Source organism: Oncorhynchus masou, chromosome 5 (genome assembly GCF_036934945.1).
Source record: "Oncorhynchus masou masou isolate Uvic2021 chromosome 5, UVic_Omas_1.1, whole genome shotgun sequence".
NCBI lineage: Eukaryota > Metazoa > Chordata > Actinopteri > Salmoniformes > Salmonidae > Oncorhynchus > Oncorhynchus masou.
Window position 1 is genome coordinate 41,956,466 of NC_088216.1, and position 15,572 is coordinate 41,972,037.

The 15,572-nt window shown below is 41.7% G+C and overlaps 1 protein-coding gene across 2 annotated transcripts in view; it reads left to right on the top strand.

Moving 5' to 3' along the window:
• The window catches only part of LOC135539603 (integrin alpha-5-like), a 52,234-nt gene that overhangs the window by 10,646 nt on the left and 26,016 nt on the right, over positions 1-15,572 (top strand). For both annotated transcript variants that reach the window (XM_064965580.1, XM_064965581.1), the window contains exons 2-6: positions 9,487-9,617; positions 13,642-13,742; positions 14,115-14,238; positions 14,499-14,560; positions 15,013-15,058. In XM_064965580.1, coding sequence (XP_064821652.1) covers positions 9,487-9,617; positions 13,642-13,742; positions 14,115-14,238; positions 14,499-14,560; positions 15,013-15,058 — 464 coding nt within the window. The remainder of the gene's footprint in view (positions 1-9,486; positions 9,618-13,641; positions 13,743-14,114; positions 14,239-14,498; positions 14,561-15,012; positions 15,059-15,572) is intronic.

The window sequence follows — 15,572 nt, forward strand, 5'->3', positions numbered from 1 at the left end:
GCCCTGGCTGTCTCCATCACTCCGCGGGGAGGCGTGTGTTCAGGCTCTGATCCAGAGTGTTCACTGAGGGAGGGAGAGAAGCGATGAGAGTACCGGTGCTTCCGAAGTAGGTTATACAGATGGATGGCCATCACAATGAGTGCGTCCAAGGAGAGGCTGTCGTCACAACAGGCCAGTTCCGTCTGGACTTCCTTGTGCAGACCGCTTCTGAATAGCATAGAAAGTGCCGGTTCGTTCCATCCCCTGAATGCTGCTACTGTCCGGAAGGTGAGCGCATACTCAGCAGCCGTCTGGTCCCCCTGCCGTAATTGGAGTAGGCACTCACCCCCCTCTCTGCCCTCTGGGGGATGATCAAAGATGCATTTGAACAGAGCCGTGAACCCCTCATATGAGTCTAGCTCTTCCTCTCTCCCATTTCAACACCCACCCAGTCAGCAGAGAAATAAACGTGGCAACCTTGGACCTCTCGGTGGTGGGGGCTCCCATCTGGTGCGTAAAGTAGAGGGAGCACTGAAGTAGGAAGCCACAGCATTTACATGGGGTGCCGTCATATTTATTCGGGAGGGACAAACAGGTATCATTGACCTGAGCTGGTTGCTGAATGTGCTGTTGTGCTGGCTCGACTGGTTGTAGAATATCCTCCGCTAGTTGACAACTCCTCCCAGTATGTTCGAGACGTTGCACACTGCGAAGAACCTCTTCCATAATCGTCCCCAGTTGTGCCAGCTGGTGTTGACGTAGAAGGTATCCCTGCTTGTCAACCGTCTGGGAGATATTCTGTTTTCATGCTGCTTCCATTGTAACAGAGATGCTGAGAATCGAGAAGCAGGTGAAATGTTTAGTAAAACAACAAACATGGACCGAGACAACATAACAGTAGTGTCAACACATACACAAAGGAACAATACTAACTGGGGAAAGAACCTAAGGGAGTGCCAGATATAAGGGAGGTAATAAGTGAGGTAATGAAGTCCAGGTGTGCCTCATGATGACATGCAGGTGCGCGTAATGATTGATGCCCGGTGTGCGTAATGATGGATCAAGGACTGGTGGTTAGTATACCGGCGACGTCGAACACAGGAGCGGATGAGCGGGAGTAGACGTGACACTGGTCAGGACTGGACAATGTTAGTCTTTATGCTGAAATAAACAAAATAATTGAATATCTAGCAATTGTTGCTGTTTTGATTTCCCAAATGTTATCATATGCCTGTTGCAATTGTGTCTGTCTTGTTTGGGGTCATATAAGTCAAGTTGGGATAGGTGGAGCAGTTGCGGTCGTAGAGAGACAAATAGAGTGACACACTCGCCCGAAAATGTTCTGCTCAAATTCATGCATGCCACATATTAGATTGGATATCGCCTGTATGGCAAAACAGAGTTTGCTGTTTGTCAGCATACCACTGTTGTTTGTGTCTCGGCGACATCCACAGTGTAAGTCAATAAGCCTAGTTAAGATAGAAGGCCATTGTTTTGGTAAAGAGGGTGTCTGGCAATAATATGTAACGAGCAGTAGCTGTAGAAAGGTTTTGGTGAATAAGCTATGTTAATGCAGTGTTTCCCTTAGATTTTCTGGGCAACAACTGCAGTAACACCCTGAGATGACATCAATGAAGGGGAGGGAGTTAACCATTCCAATGTACCCGACCTGGGTTCAAATAGTAGTTGTTTTCTTTCAAATGCTTTTGTTGCACTTGATTTATCCAGTGGTGGAAAAAGTACCCAATTGTCATACTTGAGAAAAACTAAGATACCTTAATAGAAAATGACTCAAGTAAAAGTGAAAGTCAATAAAACACTGCTTGAGTAAAAGTCTAAAAGTATTTGGTTTTAAATATACTCAAGTATCAAAAGTAAATGTAATGGCTCAAATATACTCTTGTATTGAAAGTAAAATTGTAAGTATAAATCCTTTAAAACATTTTTTTAAATTTTATTTACGGTAGCCAGGGGCACACTCCTACACTCAGTCATGAGTTGTAAACAATGAATATATGTTTAGTGAGTCCACCAGATCTGAGGCAAAAGGGATGACGAGGAATGTTTTCTTGATAAGTGCATGAATTTGACCATTTTCCTGTACTGCTAGCCATTCAAAATGTACTTCTGGGTGTCAGAGAAAATGTATGGAGTAAAAAGTACATAATTTTATGTAAAACTAAAAGTTGTCAAAAAATATAAATAGTAAAGTAAAGTACAGATACCCCCAAAAAACTACTTAGTAGTATTTTTATTTCAGTACTTTAAACCACTGGATTTAGCTTGCCTGGCGTTATGGAACCAATGGAATAGACTCAAAGGTGCAAGCCCTACCCATATAGCAATCCAGGTAAGCTCAATCAAAGTACTCAAAGTAACTCAAAGTACTTGAAAGAAAACAAATATTATTTGAATCAAGGTGGATAACATTACTGTATTGCTATATGTTTGGCCAGTAGATTCAAGTTGACTCATTCATGTGTCATTACTCTGATATTGTTACTCTAGCTCTGGCATGGTTTCCCTTTGCTTTATGTTTTCATATTCTTTTTAGTTGTATATCATTGACTTAAAGGGCACTTAGCAACTCAACACTTTGAGAAATCACAGGGGAGCTCGAGAGTGTATCTGAAAGAGAACGGTTCCCAAAAACTCAGTCCTCAAAAGAGTGAGAGACTGCATAGTGAATGGTTTATAGGAAAGTTAATCCTGCCATGTAAATATTCCTCTTATGCTCGCCAGACATTTGGGGGCCCCTTGACTCGGAGGCTGTCTGATCTCTGTTAATGTCATCATTCATTGACATCTAAAGCTTTGCAATTCCCCTGTGCTCGGCTGTTTGTGTGGCTGACTTGAAAGGGGAGACGGATTGTCTCTCTCGCTCTATCTTTCTCTCTTTCTGTCTCTGCCCCCCCCCCCCCCACACACACTATTTTAGCTCAGTTAATTCTCAGTCCCACTTTTTCCCATTTAACATTTAACATTCTCATTCTTAAGAAACTACAAGGCTCCACAATGCCTAATATTCACTGTATGTCTATGATAACAATCTTGCAAAGTCAGAAAAACCTGCTAACTCCCACTGGACACAGACGTCAGTTCAACGACTGATTTTGATTTACATTTGTTTAGGTTGTCAACTAATCTGAAATGTGAAATCAACAAAAAATGTCACCATGTCATTGGATTTAGGTTAAAAGTTGAGATGAAACACCCTTACGTTGATTACATTTTTGCATATCCAACCAGTTTTCCGTGTTGATTCAACGTCATCACATAGATTTTTGGGGGGTTGAAATGACGTGGAAACACCTTTGATTCAAGCAGTTTTTGCCCAGTTAATTCTGTCTAGGTACACTTGATAGTCCTGTCAGGCAGAATCAAATCTTGATTCAGTAGCTTATTAATAAAGGCATGGGTAGATGGATCCAGAGATCCTAGATATGATCCTTTCATACCCTAGGAAACCAAATACTTTTTAACCACAAGCCCAAAACACTCCACCCCAGCCACTCTTTAGCCCAATACCTCAATGTAATATGTGCCGTGTTTAGGTTCTTCGGTGGAATACTATCTGAACAACTAAATGTTTCATATGTAGTCTTTTTGATTGTGGAAAGATGTTTGAGCCCACTGGAAGTAGACTGGACTAGAATGGGTTTCCTGTTACTTCAGTCTCACCACATGTTCAAAAATGGCCTTTTCACTGTATTCAGATTAGAACCTCTCACTTTAGGTTATTTGAAAATGAAATGATCTCCAAAATATTGCTATTTTTGAAACAAGCCATATAAAGTTGGTTGCAATTTCAGTTTAATCCACCAGAAAAGACAGAACAAACGATACAAACATATTGTGGTTAAACTCAAATGTACTAATTGATTAAAAACGCATCATTTTTCAATAACATCAGAAAATGTATAATCTTTGTAAATTATATCATAAATAAGACTGGTGGAGTTATGTCACACATTCAGCTAACAAAAATGTATGGAAATGTCTGCTCTACCCCAAATTACAACAACTAATTGCAGTATTACCGCAAAAATGGAAGAGACAAGTGGAAGGAGGAAATAGTAAGGAACTTGTCTGTCGGCCCTGCATTAAAGACCAACATTGGTTAAAGAAAATTGTAATGACTAGAAAAGTATACCAGTTTCCTCTACGACAGTGGTTCCCAAACTTTTTATAGTCCCGTACCCCTTCAAACCCCGTACCCCTTCAAACATTCAACCTCCAGTTAATGAGAAGGGTGTGCTTGAAAGGATGTACATAACTCTGCAATGTTGGGTTGTATTGGAGAGAGTCTCAAGTCTTAAATCATTTTACACACACTGTCTGTGCCTGTATTTACTTGTCATGCTAGTGAGGGCCGAGAATCCACTCACATGATACTCTGAGCGCTGCCAAATCCAGAAATCTGGCAATGGCTTCTGATTATATTCAAATTTCACAGAACCGCTTGTTGTAAAGGCTCTCTTGTTCAGATATCAGTAAGTGGACTGGAGGCAGGTCATGAAACAGATAACGAATCCAGCTGTTTGTGTCATCCGTTTTGGGAAAGTACCTGCGTAATTGCGCACCCAACTCACTCAGGTGCTTCGCTACATCACATCACATCAAATCAAATCACATTGTCCGTAAGCTTGAGTTCATTTGAACATAAAAAAAATCATACAATGATGGAAAGACCTGCTCCAACTTCTTAATCATAGCCTCAATTTTGTCCCTCACATTGAATACAGTTGCAGAGAGTCCCTGTAATCCTAGATTCAGATCATTCAGGCGAGAAAAAACATCACCCAGATAGGCCAGTTGTGTGAGAAACGCGTCATCATGCAAGTGGTCAGTAAAGAATACTTTAAGCTCGTCTCTCAATTAAGAGAAACATGTAAATACTTTGTCCCTTGATAACCAGCGCACTTCTGTATGTTGTAAAAGCGTTACACGGTTGCTGCCCATATCATTGCAAAGTGCAGAAAATACACGAGAGTTCAGGGGCCTTGCTTTAACAAAGTTAACCATTTTCACTGTAGTATCCAACACGTCTTTCAAGCTGTCAGGTATTCAGGTATTGGCAGGTATTGGCAGCAAGAGCCTCTCGGTGGATGCTGTAGTGTACCCAAGTGGCATCGGGAGCAACTATTTGCACGCGTTACCCCTCCACTATGTCTCCCTGTCATGGCTTTTGCGCCATCAGGGGCAGTGCACAGCCACGTGCTCTAGCACAGCTACGTGCTCTCTCTAATGTGTTTGAGCCAATCAGTTGTGTTGTGACAAGGTATTTAAAAATATATATATATATATTTAACCTTTATTTAACCAGGTAGGCTAGTTGAGAACAAGTTCTCATTTGCAACTGTGACCTGGCCAAGATAAAGCGTAGCAATTCGACACATACAACAACACAGAGTTACACATGGAATAAACAAAACATACAGTCAATAATACAGTAGAACAAAAGAAAACAAAAAGTCTATATACAGTGAGTGCAAATGAGGTAAGTTAAGGAAATAAATAGGCCGTGGTGGCGAAGTAATTACAATACAGCAATTAAACACTTGAATGGTAGATCGGCAGAAGACGAATGTGCAGGTAGAGATACTGGGGTGCAAAGGAGCAAAATAAATAAATAAATACCCGTATGGGGAGGAGGTAGGTAGATGGGCTGTTTACAGATAGGCTAAGTACAGGTGCAGTGATCTGTAAACTGTTCTGACAGCTGGTGCTTAAAGCTAGTGAGGGAGATGTGAGTCTCCAGCTTCAGAGATTTTTGCAATTCGTTCCAGATAGGTAGGGTTGCTATACAGAAGATATCCCTATTTGGTAAAAGACAAAGTCCATATTATGGCAAGAAGAAGCTCAAGTAAGCAAAGAGAAATGACAGTCCATCATTTCAAGAACTTTGAAAGTTTCTTCAAGTGCAGTCGCAAAAACCATCAAGCGCTATGAAGTAACTAGCTCTCATGAGGACACATCCACAGGAAAGGAAGACCCAGAGTTACCTCTGCTGCAAAGGATACCTTCATTAGAGTTTCCAGACTCAGAAAACAGCAATTAACTGCACCTCAGATTGCAGCCCAAATAAATGTTTCACAGAGTTCAAGTAACAGATACATCTTAACATCAACTGTTCAGATGAGACCGAATTAGGCCTTCAAGGTCGAATTGCTGCAAAGAAACCACTACTAAAGGACAGCAATAAGAAAACGAGACTTGCTTGGGCAAAATAACAGGAGCAATGGACTTTAAACCTGTGTAAATCTGTCGGTCTGATGAGTCTAAATTTGAGATTTTTGGTTCCAACTGCCTTGTCTTTATGAGACGCAGAGTAGGTGAACGGATGATCTCCGCATGTGTGGTTCCCACCGTGAAGCATGGAGGTAGAGGTGTGACAGTGTTTTGCTGGTGACACTGTCTGTGATTTATTTACAATTCAAGGTACACTTGACCAGCATGGCTACCACAGCATTCTGCAGCGATACACCATCCCATCTGATTTGCGCTTGGTGGGACTATCATTTGATTTTCAACAGGACAATGACACAAAACCTACCTCCAGACTGTATAAGGGCTATTTGACCAAGAAGGAGAGTGATGAGGTGCTGCATCAGATGACCTGTCCTCCACAATCACCCTACCCCAACCAAGTTGAAATGATTTGGGATGAGTTGGACCGCAGATCGAAGGAAAAGCAGCCAACAAGTGCTCAGCATTTGTGGTAACTCCTTCAAGACTGTTGGAAAAGCATTCCTCGTGAAGCTGGTTGAGAGAATGCCAAGAGTGTGCAAAGTTATCAAGGCAAATGGTGGCAACTTTGAAGAATCAAACATGTCAATTATATTTTGATTTGTTGAACACGTTTTTTTCGTTACTACATGATTCCATATGTGTTATTTCATTGTTTATATGTCTTTACTTATATTATACAATGTAGGAAATAGTAAAAAATAAAGAAAAACCCTTGATTGAGTATATGTGTCCAAACTTTTGACTGGTACTGTATATATTTACACAAAAATATATGGGGGATTGGAAATGATGCAGACAATGATGGAATCTACAATCTATCTGCAATATTAAAGCTGATCTACCCCCCCCCCCCCCCGCCCCCAAAAAATGTGTTTCCTGTTTCTCCCACCTTCGCTATCTCTTCTACCCCCTCACCCTTTTCCTCCCTCTATCAGTCCAGTAGAGTTGATGGAGATAAGAACTAGCCTTTGCTATGATCTGCCCTTTGTCCTTTATCTTTTCCCCAGATTCAGTACTGTCATCATCTGCTCTTTCAACAACTTCCCAAATGATAACCTTAGTTACGCAAGTCTATTTTCTGAAACGGATCTAATGGGGAACGTTAAGACAGATTGGTGATGATGATGATAATGATAGGGCACCTCTAAAATGAGAGTTGGGGGGACCTCTAAAATGAGGGTGATGCTCACACTACATAGAGAGGATCCTTGTATTCACAAATGGTCTCAGAGTAGAAGTGCTGATCTAAAAATCAGTTTTGCCTTTCAGATCATAATGCAAAATATAGGCGAGAACCAGATCCTAGATCAGCAATACCTCTTCAAAATGCTTTGTGAAAGGCTTACAACTGTATTTTGGGTGGGATTGGATCTAAGACCTATCTGAAGGTATTCAGACCCTTTCACTTTTTCCACATTTTGTTACGTTAACACCTTATTCTAAAATTGATTACATCGTTTTTCCCCCCTCATCAATCTACACACATTACCACATAATGACAGAGCAAAACAGTTTTTTAGAAATGTTTGCACATAAAGAAAATAATAATAATGGACCTTTTACTCAGTACTTTTTTGAAGCACCTTTGGCAGTGACGACAGCATTGAGTCTTCTTGGGTATGACGCTAGAAGCTTGGCACACCTGTATTTGTGGAGTTTCTCCCATTCTTCTCTGCAGATTCTCTCAAGCTCCGTCAGCTTGAATGGGGAGCGTCGCTGCACAGCTATTTTCAGGTCTCTCCAGAGATGTTTGATTAGGTTCAAGTCTGGCTGGGCCACTCAAGGACATTCAGAGACTTGTCCCGAAGCCATTCTTGCGTTGTCTTGGCTGTGTGCTTAGGGTCGTTGTTGGAATGTGAACCTTCGCCCTAGTCTGAGGTTCTGAGCAATCTGAAGCAGGTTTTCATCAAGAATCTCTCTATACTCTACTCCATTTATCTTTCCCTCAATCCTGACTAGTCTCCCAGTCCCTGCCATTGAAAAACATCCCCACATCATGATGCTGCCACCACCATGCTTCACCGTAAGGATGGTATTGGCCAGATAATGAGCGGTGCCTGGTTTCCTCCAGACGTGACGCTTGGCATTCAGGCCAAAGAGTTCAATCTTGGTTTCATCAGGACCAGAAAATATTTTTTGTCATGGTCTGAGAGTCGTTTTACTCCCAAGTAGTCTGTCATTTGCCTTTTACTGAGGAGTGGCTTCCGTTTGGCCACTCTACCATAAAGGCCAGATTGGTGGAGTGCTGCAGAGATGGTTGTCCTTCTGGAAAATTCTCCCATCTCCACAGAGGAACTCTGGAGCTCTGTCAGAGTGACCATCATGTTCTTGGACACATCCCTGACCAAGGTCCTTCTCCCCCGAGTGATCAGTTTGGCCGGGTGGCCAGCTCTAGGAAGTTCCAAACTTCTTCCATTTAAGAATGATGAAGGCTATTGGGTTCTTGCGACCTTCAATGCTTCAGAAATCTTTTGGTACCCTTTCCCAGATCTGTGCTTCGACATAATCCTGTCTCGGAGCTCCATGGACAATTCCTTGACCTCATGGCTTAGTTTTTGGTTAGACATGCACTTTCAACTGTGGGACCTTATACAGACAGGTGTGTGCCTTTCCCAAATCATATCCCAATCAAATGAATTACCACAGGTGGACTCCAAGTTGTGGAAACAACTCAAGGATGATCAATGGAAACAGGATGTGCCTGAGCTCGATTTCGAGACTCATAGCAAAGGTCTGAATACTTAATGTAAATAAGGTATTTCTGTTTTTTTGTTTTAATAAATTTGCAAACACTTCAAAAAAACCTGTTTTTGCTTTGTCATTTGGGGTATAGTTTGTAGATTGATGACAAAAAAAGTAATTGTATCAATTTTAGAATAAGTAACATAACAAAATGTGAAAAAAGTGAAGGGGTCTGAATAACTTCTGAATGCACGGATCCATGAAAGGTGTGTAGCCAAATCATTAAAAAACAATTACTTGGGGCGGCAGGTAGCCTAGCGGTTAAGAGTTTGGCCAGTAACCAAAAGCTTGTTGGTTTCAAACCCCAAGCTGATTTGGTGAACAATCTGCTGATGTGCCCTTGAGCAAGGCATTTAACCTTAATTGCTCCTGTAAGTTGCTCTGGATAATAGTGTCTGCTATATGACTCAACTGTTTATGCTTCCTGTTCTCCCACTTGTTATTTTTGGATGCTGTATTTTTGCCCAACTGTGCACTAATGTTGTGTTTTTGTGTTCTATTTTAACTTTATAGTGTCAGCATTCTGATTGGTGCTCCCAAAGCTAACACCAGCCAACCGAATGTCAACGAAGGTGGATCTGTGTACTTATGTCCCTGGAGCCAGGGCCAATCGAATTGCAGTGTCGTCCACTTTGACAATGAAGGTAAAATACCTGGCTGAATAACCTGATGGAATTAGTAGTGAATGAGTAGCCCTACCGTAGTGCTAACGTGTCAACTATCCACTGTGTGAATCTCTAAGCTATTCCATCTCAGATCAAAGCCTTTGAGTAAATTAATTTGTTGATTATTTAACCTGTTTGTGGGGATGAGAATTACTTTACCATTCATTAGAAAACGGGTTGTTTGGATCCTGGATGCTGATTGGACGAGCAGCATTCTGACACATCTATGCCTGCTAACAGTTCCATCTGAAAATGATCACTGCACCTCCATACGAATATCATGTTCATGTTGCTGTCCGAATCATAGATTGTACTTATTTCAACTCGCACAATATTTCCCCTTGCTTCCAGCCTAGCATTTAGTTTTGTACAGCGGGGGTTAATATAAGCCTCACTGTTTGCAAGTCTGACTTCAGGGAACAATGTTTCACTTTTGAAATTTCGGATCTCTGAGACAAAAGAACTTTTTCTACGCCAGTCGAAATCACGCATCAACGACATTATCATTGATATATCCAAGTAAATACCAATAGAAAAAAAGCTCAAACAAACAAAAATCCAGCTTGTGTACTGTCATTCCAGGTTCAATGTTCGACGTGACTGAGTTAGCTGAAGTTGGCTAGCTAGCTAGCTAGCTAGCAAGTGACAAGAACGTTATCCAGCCTGCATAGCAACCATTTTGTTTAGTACAGACGACCAGTCCTTTCACGTCTGTAGCGATATGGCCAAAAGAACTAACAACCAGACTTTTGTCCCGAATATATTTTGATGGAAGAATGAAATGGTATCAATTGACTTATCAAAATAAAGTTCTAATGAAAATATGTAATTCATTGTTATTTCAATATGTTGCTAACAGTTTTATAAAAGTGATAAGGTGCGCGAGGCCCTGCTATCATTTCGGGCAGAACAACGGCATTTACCTGTGACTGTATTCATGATACAGCACTGCAACATTTATTTATTTTTTATTTATTTTACCTTTATTTAACTAGGCATGTCAGTTAAGAACAAATTCTTATTTTCAATGACGACCTAGGAACAGTGGGCTAACTGCCTTGTTCAGGGGCAGAATGACAGACATTTTTTACCTTGTCAGCTCAGGGATTCGATCTTGCAACCTTTCGGTTACTAGTCCAAAGCTCTAAGCACTAGGCTACCTGCCGCCCTAGCATTGTATTTCCTTGTACAAACGTCTAAAACAAACGTCTAAGGAATTACCCCATTAACAATGTTAACGTCAGGTGTCACAAAGGTTTCATACGTACATTTTTACAAAAAATATCGCAAAGCTTTCATAGCATACTTCCAGTTAGTTGGATTGTATATACAGAAAAATGTGTCTTCAGCCATTAAAGAATAAGGCTTCTATTAGTGAGCTCACTGGTTATGATGACCCTGAGGTTATAGTGGCAAAGCTCTCTGTCAGGCTTCGAGATTCTTCACCAACGGTGCTCTGTTTTTATTTAAACCATTCTTTGAAGTTTCTCCTCCTGTGCTTAGTAGTGAGTGAGCCCTGTCTGATCTTCCCCCTTTCCAAAGCCCCTAGTTTGAGGTAAAGTTTTAGTTAAAGCTCTGTATCCACTACATCCAGTGTCTCCACGGGACTTTGGTTGATTTCCTGCCTGGCTGGATTGAAGCCCAGTATTGTAACTTTAATTAGGTCAAAGCAATGGGCCAGGGTTCCGGTCTAGAAACACTGTTACGACTGCTCTTAGAGTTTTGCTTTGGTACTGCAGTTTACTGACACCCAGCCCAGGAAGACAATTTCCATACACGACCACATAGAGAAATCAGATTTGAACATTTCATGGTGCACGAAACATCCATTGAATTATTCAAATAATTGTTGCTGAGGCTCATTTTTTCCCCCATCGCTCACAGCCCGAAGATATTAAAATGATTTATTCATCCAATGTCTGCCGTGTTTTTGGATGACGTGATTACGCCGCTGCTGCTCTCGCTACGCCCTGTCGGTTCGTATAAACCGGACGCAACCCGGATATAAACGAATCAGCGAATGCAAACATGAGTAGATATCTTTGAGAACAACGGGCGGACATGACATCTTGGACTCAGTCTCCAGTTGTTATTATACCTCATTGGGCCAAAGTCATTATGGGGACAAGGACCCCTGGGCTGCCTGCCCTAGCTCTCCCTGCCAGTGAAGCAGTCACAGCCACATCAGATATAAGCAGGAAGTGATTAAGGTCCACAGTTTGAGGATCAGAGAGTGCGTTATCGCATATGCTCACACACATACTACGCATTACATATACACATACACACATACTCTGACACACACACACACAAATGCACGTGCACACACATACACACATCATGTTCATTACATAGACACATACAGACACTGGATACACATATTCAGACACACAAACATGCATACACAAAAACTGGATGCACGCATTCTCGTGTACCTAAACTGTTTATAAGTACACAAATATAGACACATGCACTGCTTACAAACACAAACTATGTACACAAACATGTACACATCCACAGGCTTACATATGCAGTCATGCCCACACCCCCCCCCCCTAATATGTACACTCTCCAAATTGAAGGCACAGCTGATGTGATATGTGAATTCAGGAAATTAGCTGACAGCCGTTTTGCACAGACAGTACAGGTACAGTAGACACACACACACACACTGCTCCAGGCACTTCCTTTCCCGGTTTTGTGCAGTGCATCTTTTCCCATGCAGGTCTCTGGGTTCAAAGGGCATAGTGTGTACAGACTCCAGCAGCCAGCCAGACAGACAGACATAGGGCATTGCAGTGGTTAGGGAAGGTTAATGTCACCTGTCAAGTCCATGAGTCAGACAAATAAACATAAAAATAAACATTTGGCTCTTGTCCTGTGTCGTTATAGATTGACTCTCTGCAGTTGAGGACACATGCTTTTTTTCATGAATTTGGGTGGACTATCCCTTTAAGGAACATTTAAGGGTGTTCATAGCAAGGCTTGTCCTCATTCGTGTTCATTCTCTCTCAACATTACAAATACATGCTGTAAGTTTGACTTAATGTTACCACCCAGATATTTTGGGTGTACTTTCTCAAAGCCAGCTGCTCAATGTTTTTGTCTGTCACAGGAGACTGTTTTACCCCCCCCCCCCTCCCCACGCCTTCATAAAACTAGCATGGTGGATGGATTAAGAGTTGAGGCTCGGAGACGGAGGTTATAAAAACAGCAACGCTTAAAAACCCAAGGACACACATGGAACCATCTAACATGTGACAGGAACATCAAACAGGGATGACATGGGGGATCATGTTGAGACATAGTTACAGTAGACATCACTATGGTTGTTTGGAAGTTTTGCTCTCAAATAAGGAGTCACGCTATGATATGGTGTGTGGTCCTTCCACTATGACTCGTTAAACCATGCAGTTTATTAGGATACAGATTAAATAAGTTATGAACTTCGTAGGGTGATGAAAGTGCACAGTGATGAGCTTGATGCTGCTTTCCAAGAAATATTGAGGGTCCTATTCTGAAGACACAATGATTTAACGTAACTGTTTTTGTGACAAAACTCTCGGTAAAGTTGAAAATGCGATGGAAACAATTTAAACTTTATATTTTTATTTGGTACATTTTGTGTGCACTTAAGTTATCATGCACTGATTTCTGTCTGCAGCTAGTCCTTTTGGTGGAAACATACCATTAGTGGGAAAATGCACATATTTTAAACTGCAATATTTTCTCTACGCCCTATGGTAAAATGTGTAGAATTGTGGGAAATTAACTCTAAAATATACAAAAAATTCACTTAGGGCCCCCAAAAGGCCAGCTATGACTGCATGTGTGGGTATGGATATGAGTATGCAAACCCGCAAGCCACTGTGGCCCCTCATGATGAGTTAACTTTTTTTGTTGCCCCCAACCCATCAAAGTCGCCCATCCCTGCTTTAGGCTATTTAATTCATTGAAGTATTGTATTATAAATGAAAATGTGTGTTTCTTTGGCATCTTCCAGGAGATCGCCGTTTCCATGTCAACGACGTCGACGTCCAGGTGGAGTTCAAGTCCCATCAGTGGTTTGGGGCGACAGTGCGTTCCCATGGCAACACTGTCCTGGTAAGATACTAGGTTCTGTGGGATAGAGAGAATTAGGTCATAATCTAGCTGTCCAGTTAGAATTGATAATCAGAATGCCAATACGGACTTGATTGATTTTATGATTTTATGTGTATTTTGATATTGTTTATTATTTGACTACTGTCACTTGTCGACCATAGCCCCAGTCATGAAAAGCTTTTCATAATGTGTCAGTGATGCCTATGAACATCTGACAGCATTGTCTTCCATCAGATAGCACGACAGTGGTTTTAGAATGATGCCGTCTGACAGAAGACAATGCATCTGACAGATGATATTAGAGTTTCTTGTGTGTTGTTTTGAATTTCAACCCTGTCTGACCCCTATACCCTTCTCCTGAATGTGTCCAAGGCTTGTGCCCCGAGGTATTACTGGAGAACGGAACACGACGCCCCCTTCTCTGATGTCACAGGAACTTGCTACCTCTCCGTGGACAACCTCAAGACATTTGTGGAGTACGCCCCCTGTCGCACAGGTACAGTACTGCAAATGACACCCTGATCCAAAATACTGTACCTGAAGTCAATTGAATGAAGTAGTGCCAAGGCATGCAGCCACGACTTTGAGTTGTGTGAGGGCTGAGTCCTGACTCCAACTTCCTTGTAAATTGACCACTGATGTCAATGGGAGATTTGTGTGTGCATGTGTTATGATACAGCTCTGGCTAGCCCATTTGGGTAGTAGCCTTTCAGTGTGACTCAACAACGTGTTCTGCTTCTCTTCCGTTTATCTCAGAGAGGCATGGTCCTGCCGGACAGGGCTACTGTCAGGGCGGGTTCAGTGCTGACTTCACCAAGGTATGTTCAAGAGGAAAAGGAACAGTTCAATTACAATTCAAAATCGATTATCTTGGGAACTTTTTGTATGGGGGCTTATGTCTTGGAGGCTGTTCCAGAAATCAGGATCAATGAGTTAGCCAGCTAACTGTCCCAGAAATTCTGAGATGACTTCATCCTTTTGAGAAATATATACTTGAAATTAGCATGGAGTAATTGACTTGAAAGCCAACAAACTATATTCAAGTTTTCTAAATGAATCAGTGAATCATGAGATATATTTGACTGCCTATCAAAATTAGCTGGCTAACTGAAGGATCCTGCTTTTCTGGAACACCCCACTGTATGAATTCTGTACGTTTAGCGACATAAGACTTCAAATGGAGTTATATCTGAAAGCCCCTTATACATATTATTGGTTGCTTTATACCTAAGGTTCTCATCAGAGTGGTGGTTTTTCCTGTTTGTTTCAGGATGGGAAGATTGTTCTTGGAGGACCAGGAAGCTTTTACTGGCAAGGTAAGTGCACTATTGGATTTATGATAGGATCCTATTGGGACCATGTGTGGATTTATATGAATTGGTTCAAGTACAGGACGTAGAGATAGCATACAGTTTAGCCTAGAAAACCATACATCAACTCATTTCCCCCCCTTTTCTTTAAAGGTTGGGAATTCCCAATCTTTCAAACGTTTTCTTTTTATTCGATAGATACAGTAAAGAGAGACACGATAGAGATATTATTTACGTCAGCATAACGACAGAGCCGGATTGAAACCTGCGCAGACGCGTACATATGGTTTCCAAGCGGCGAAGTTACCCCCTAGACCAGTGGTTCTCAAACCTCTCCTCGGGGACCCCCGCCATTCCATGTATTTCATCCATTTCAGAGCTAGCACACCTGACTCAACTTGTCAACTAATCATCAAGCCCTTGACTAGGTAAAGCAGGAGCGCTAGTTCAGGGCTACAACAAAATTGTGAAATGTCTGGGGGTCACCAAGGAGAGGTTTGAGAAGCACTGCCCTTGACCA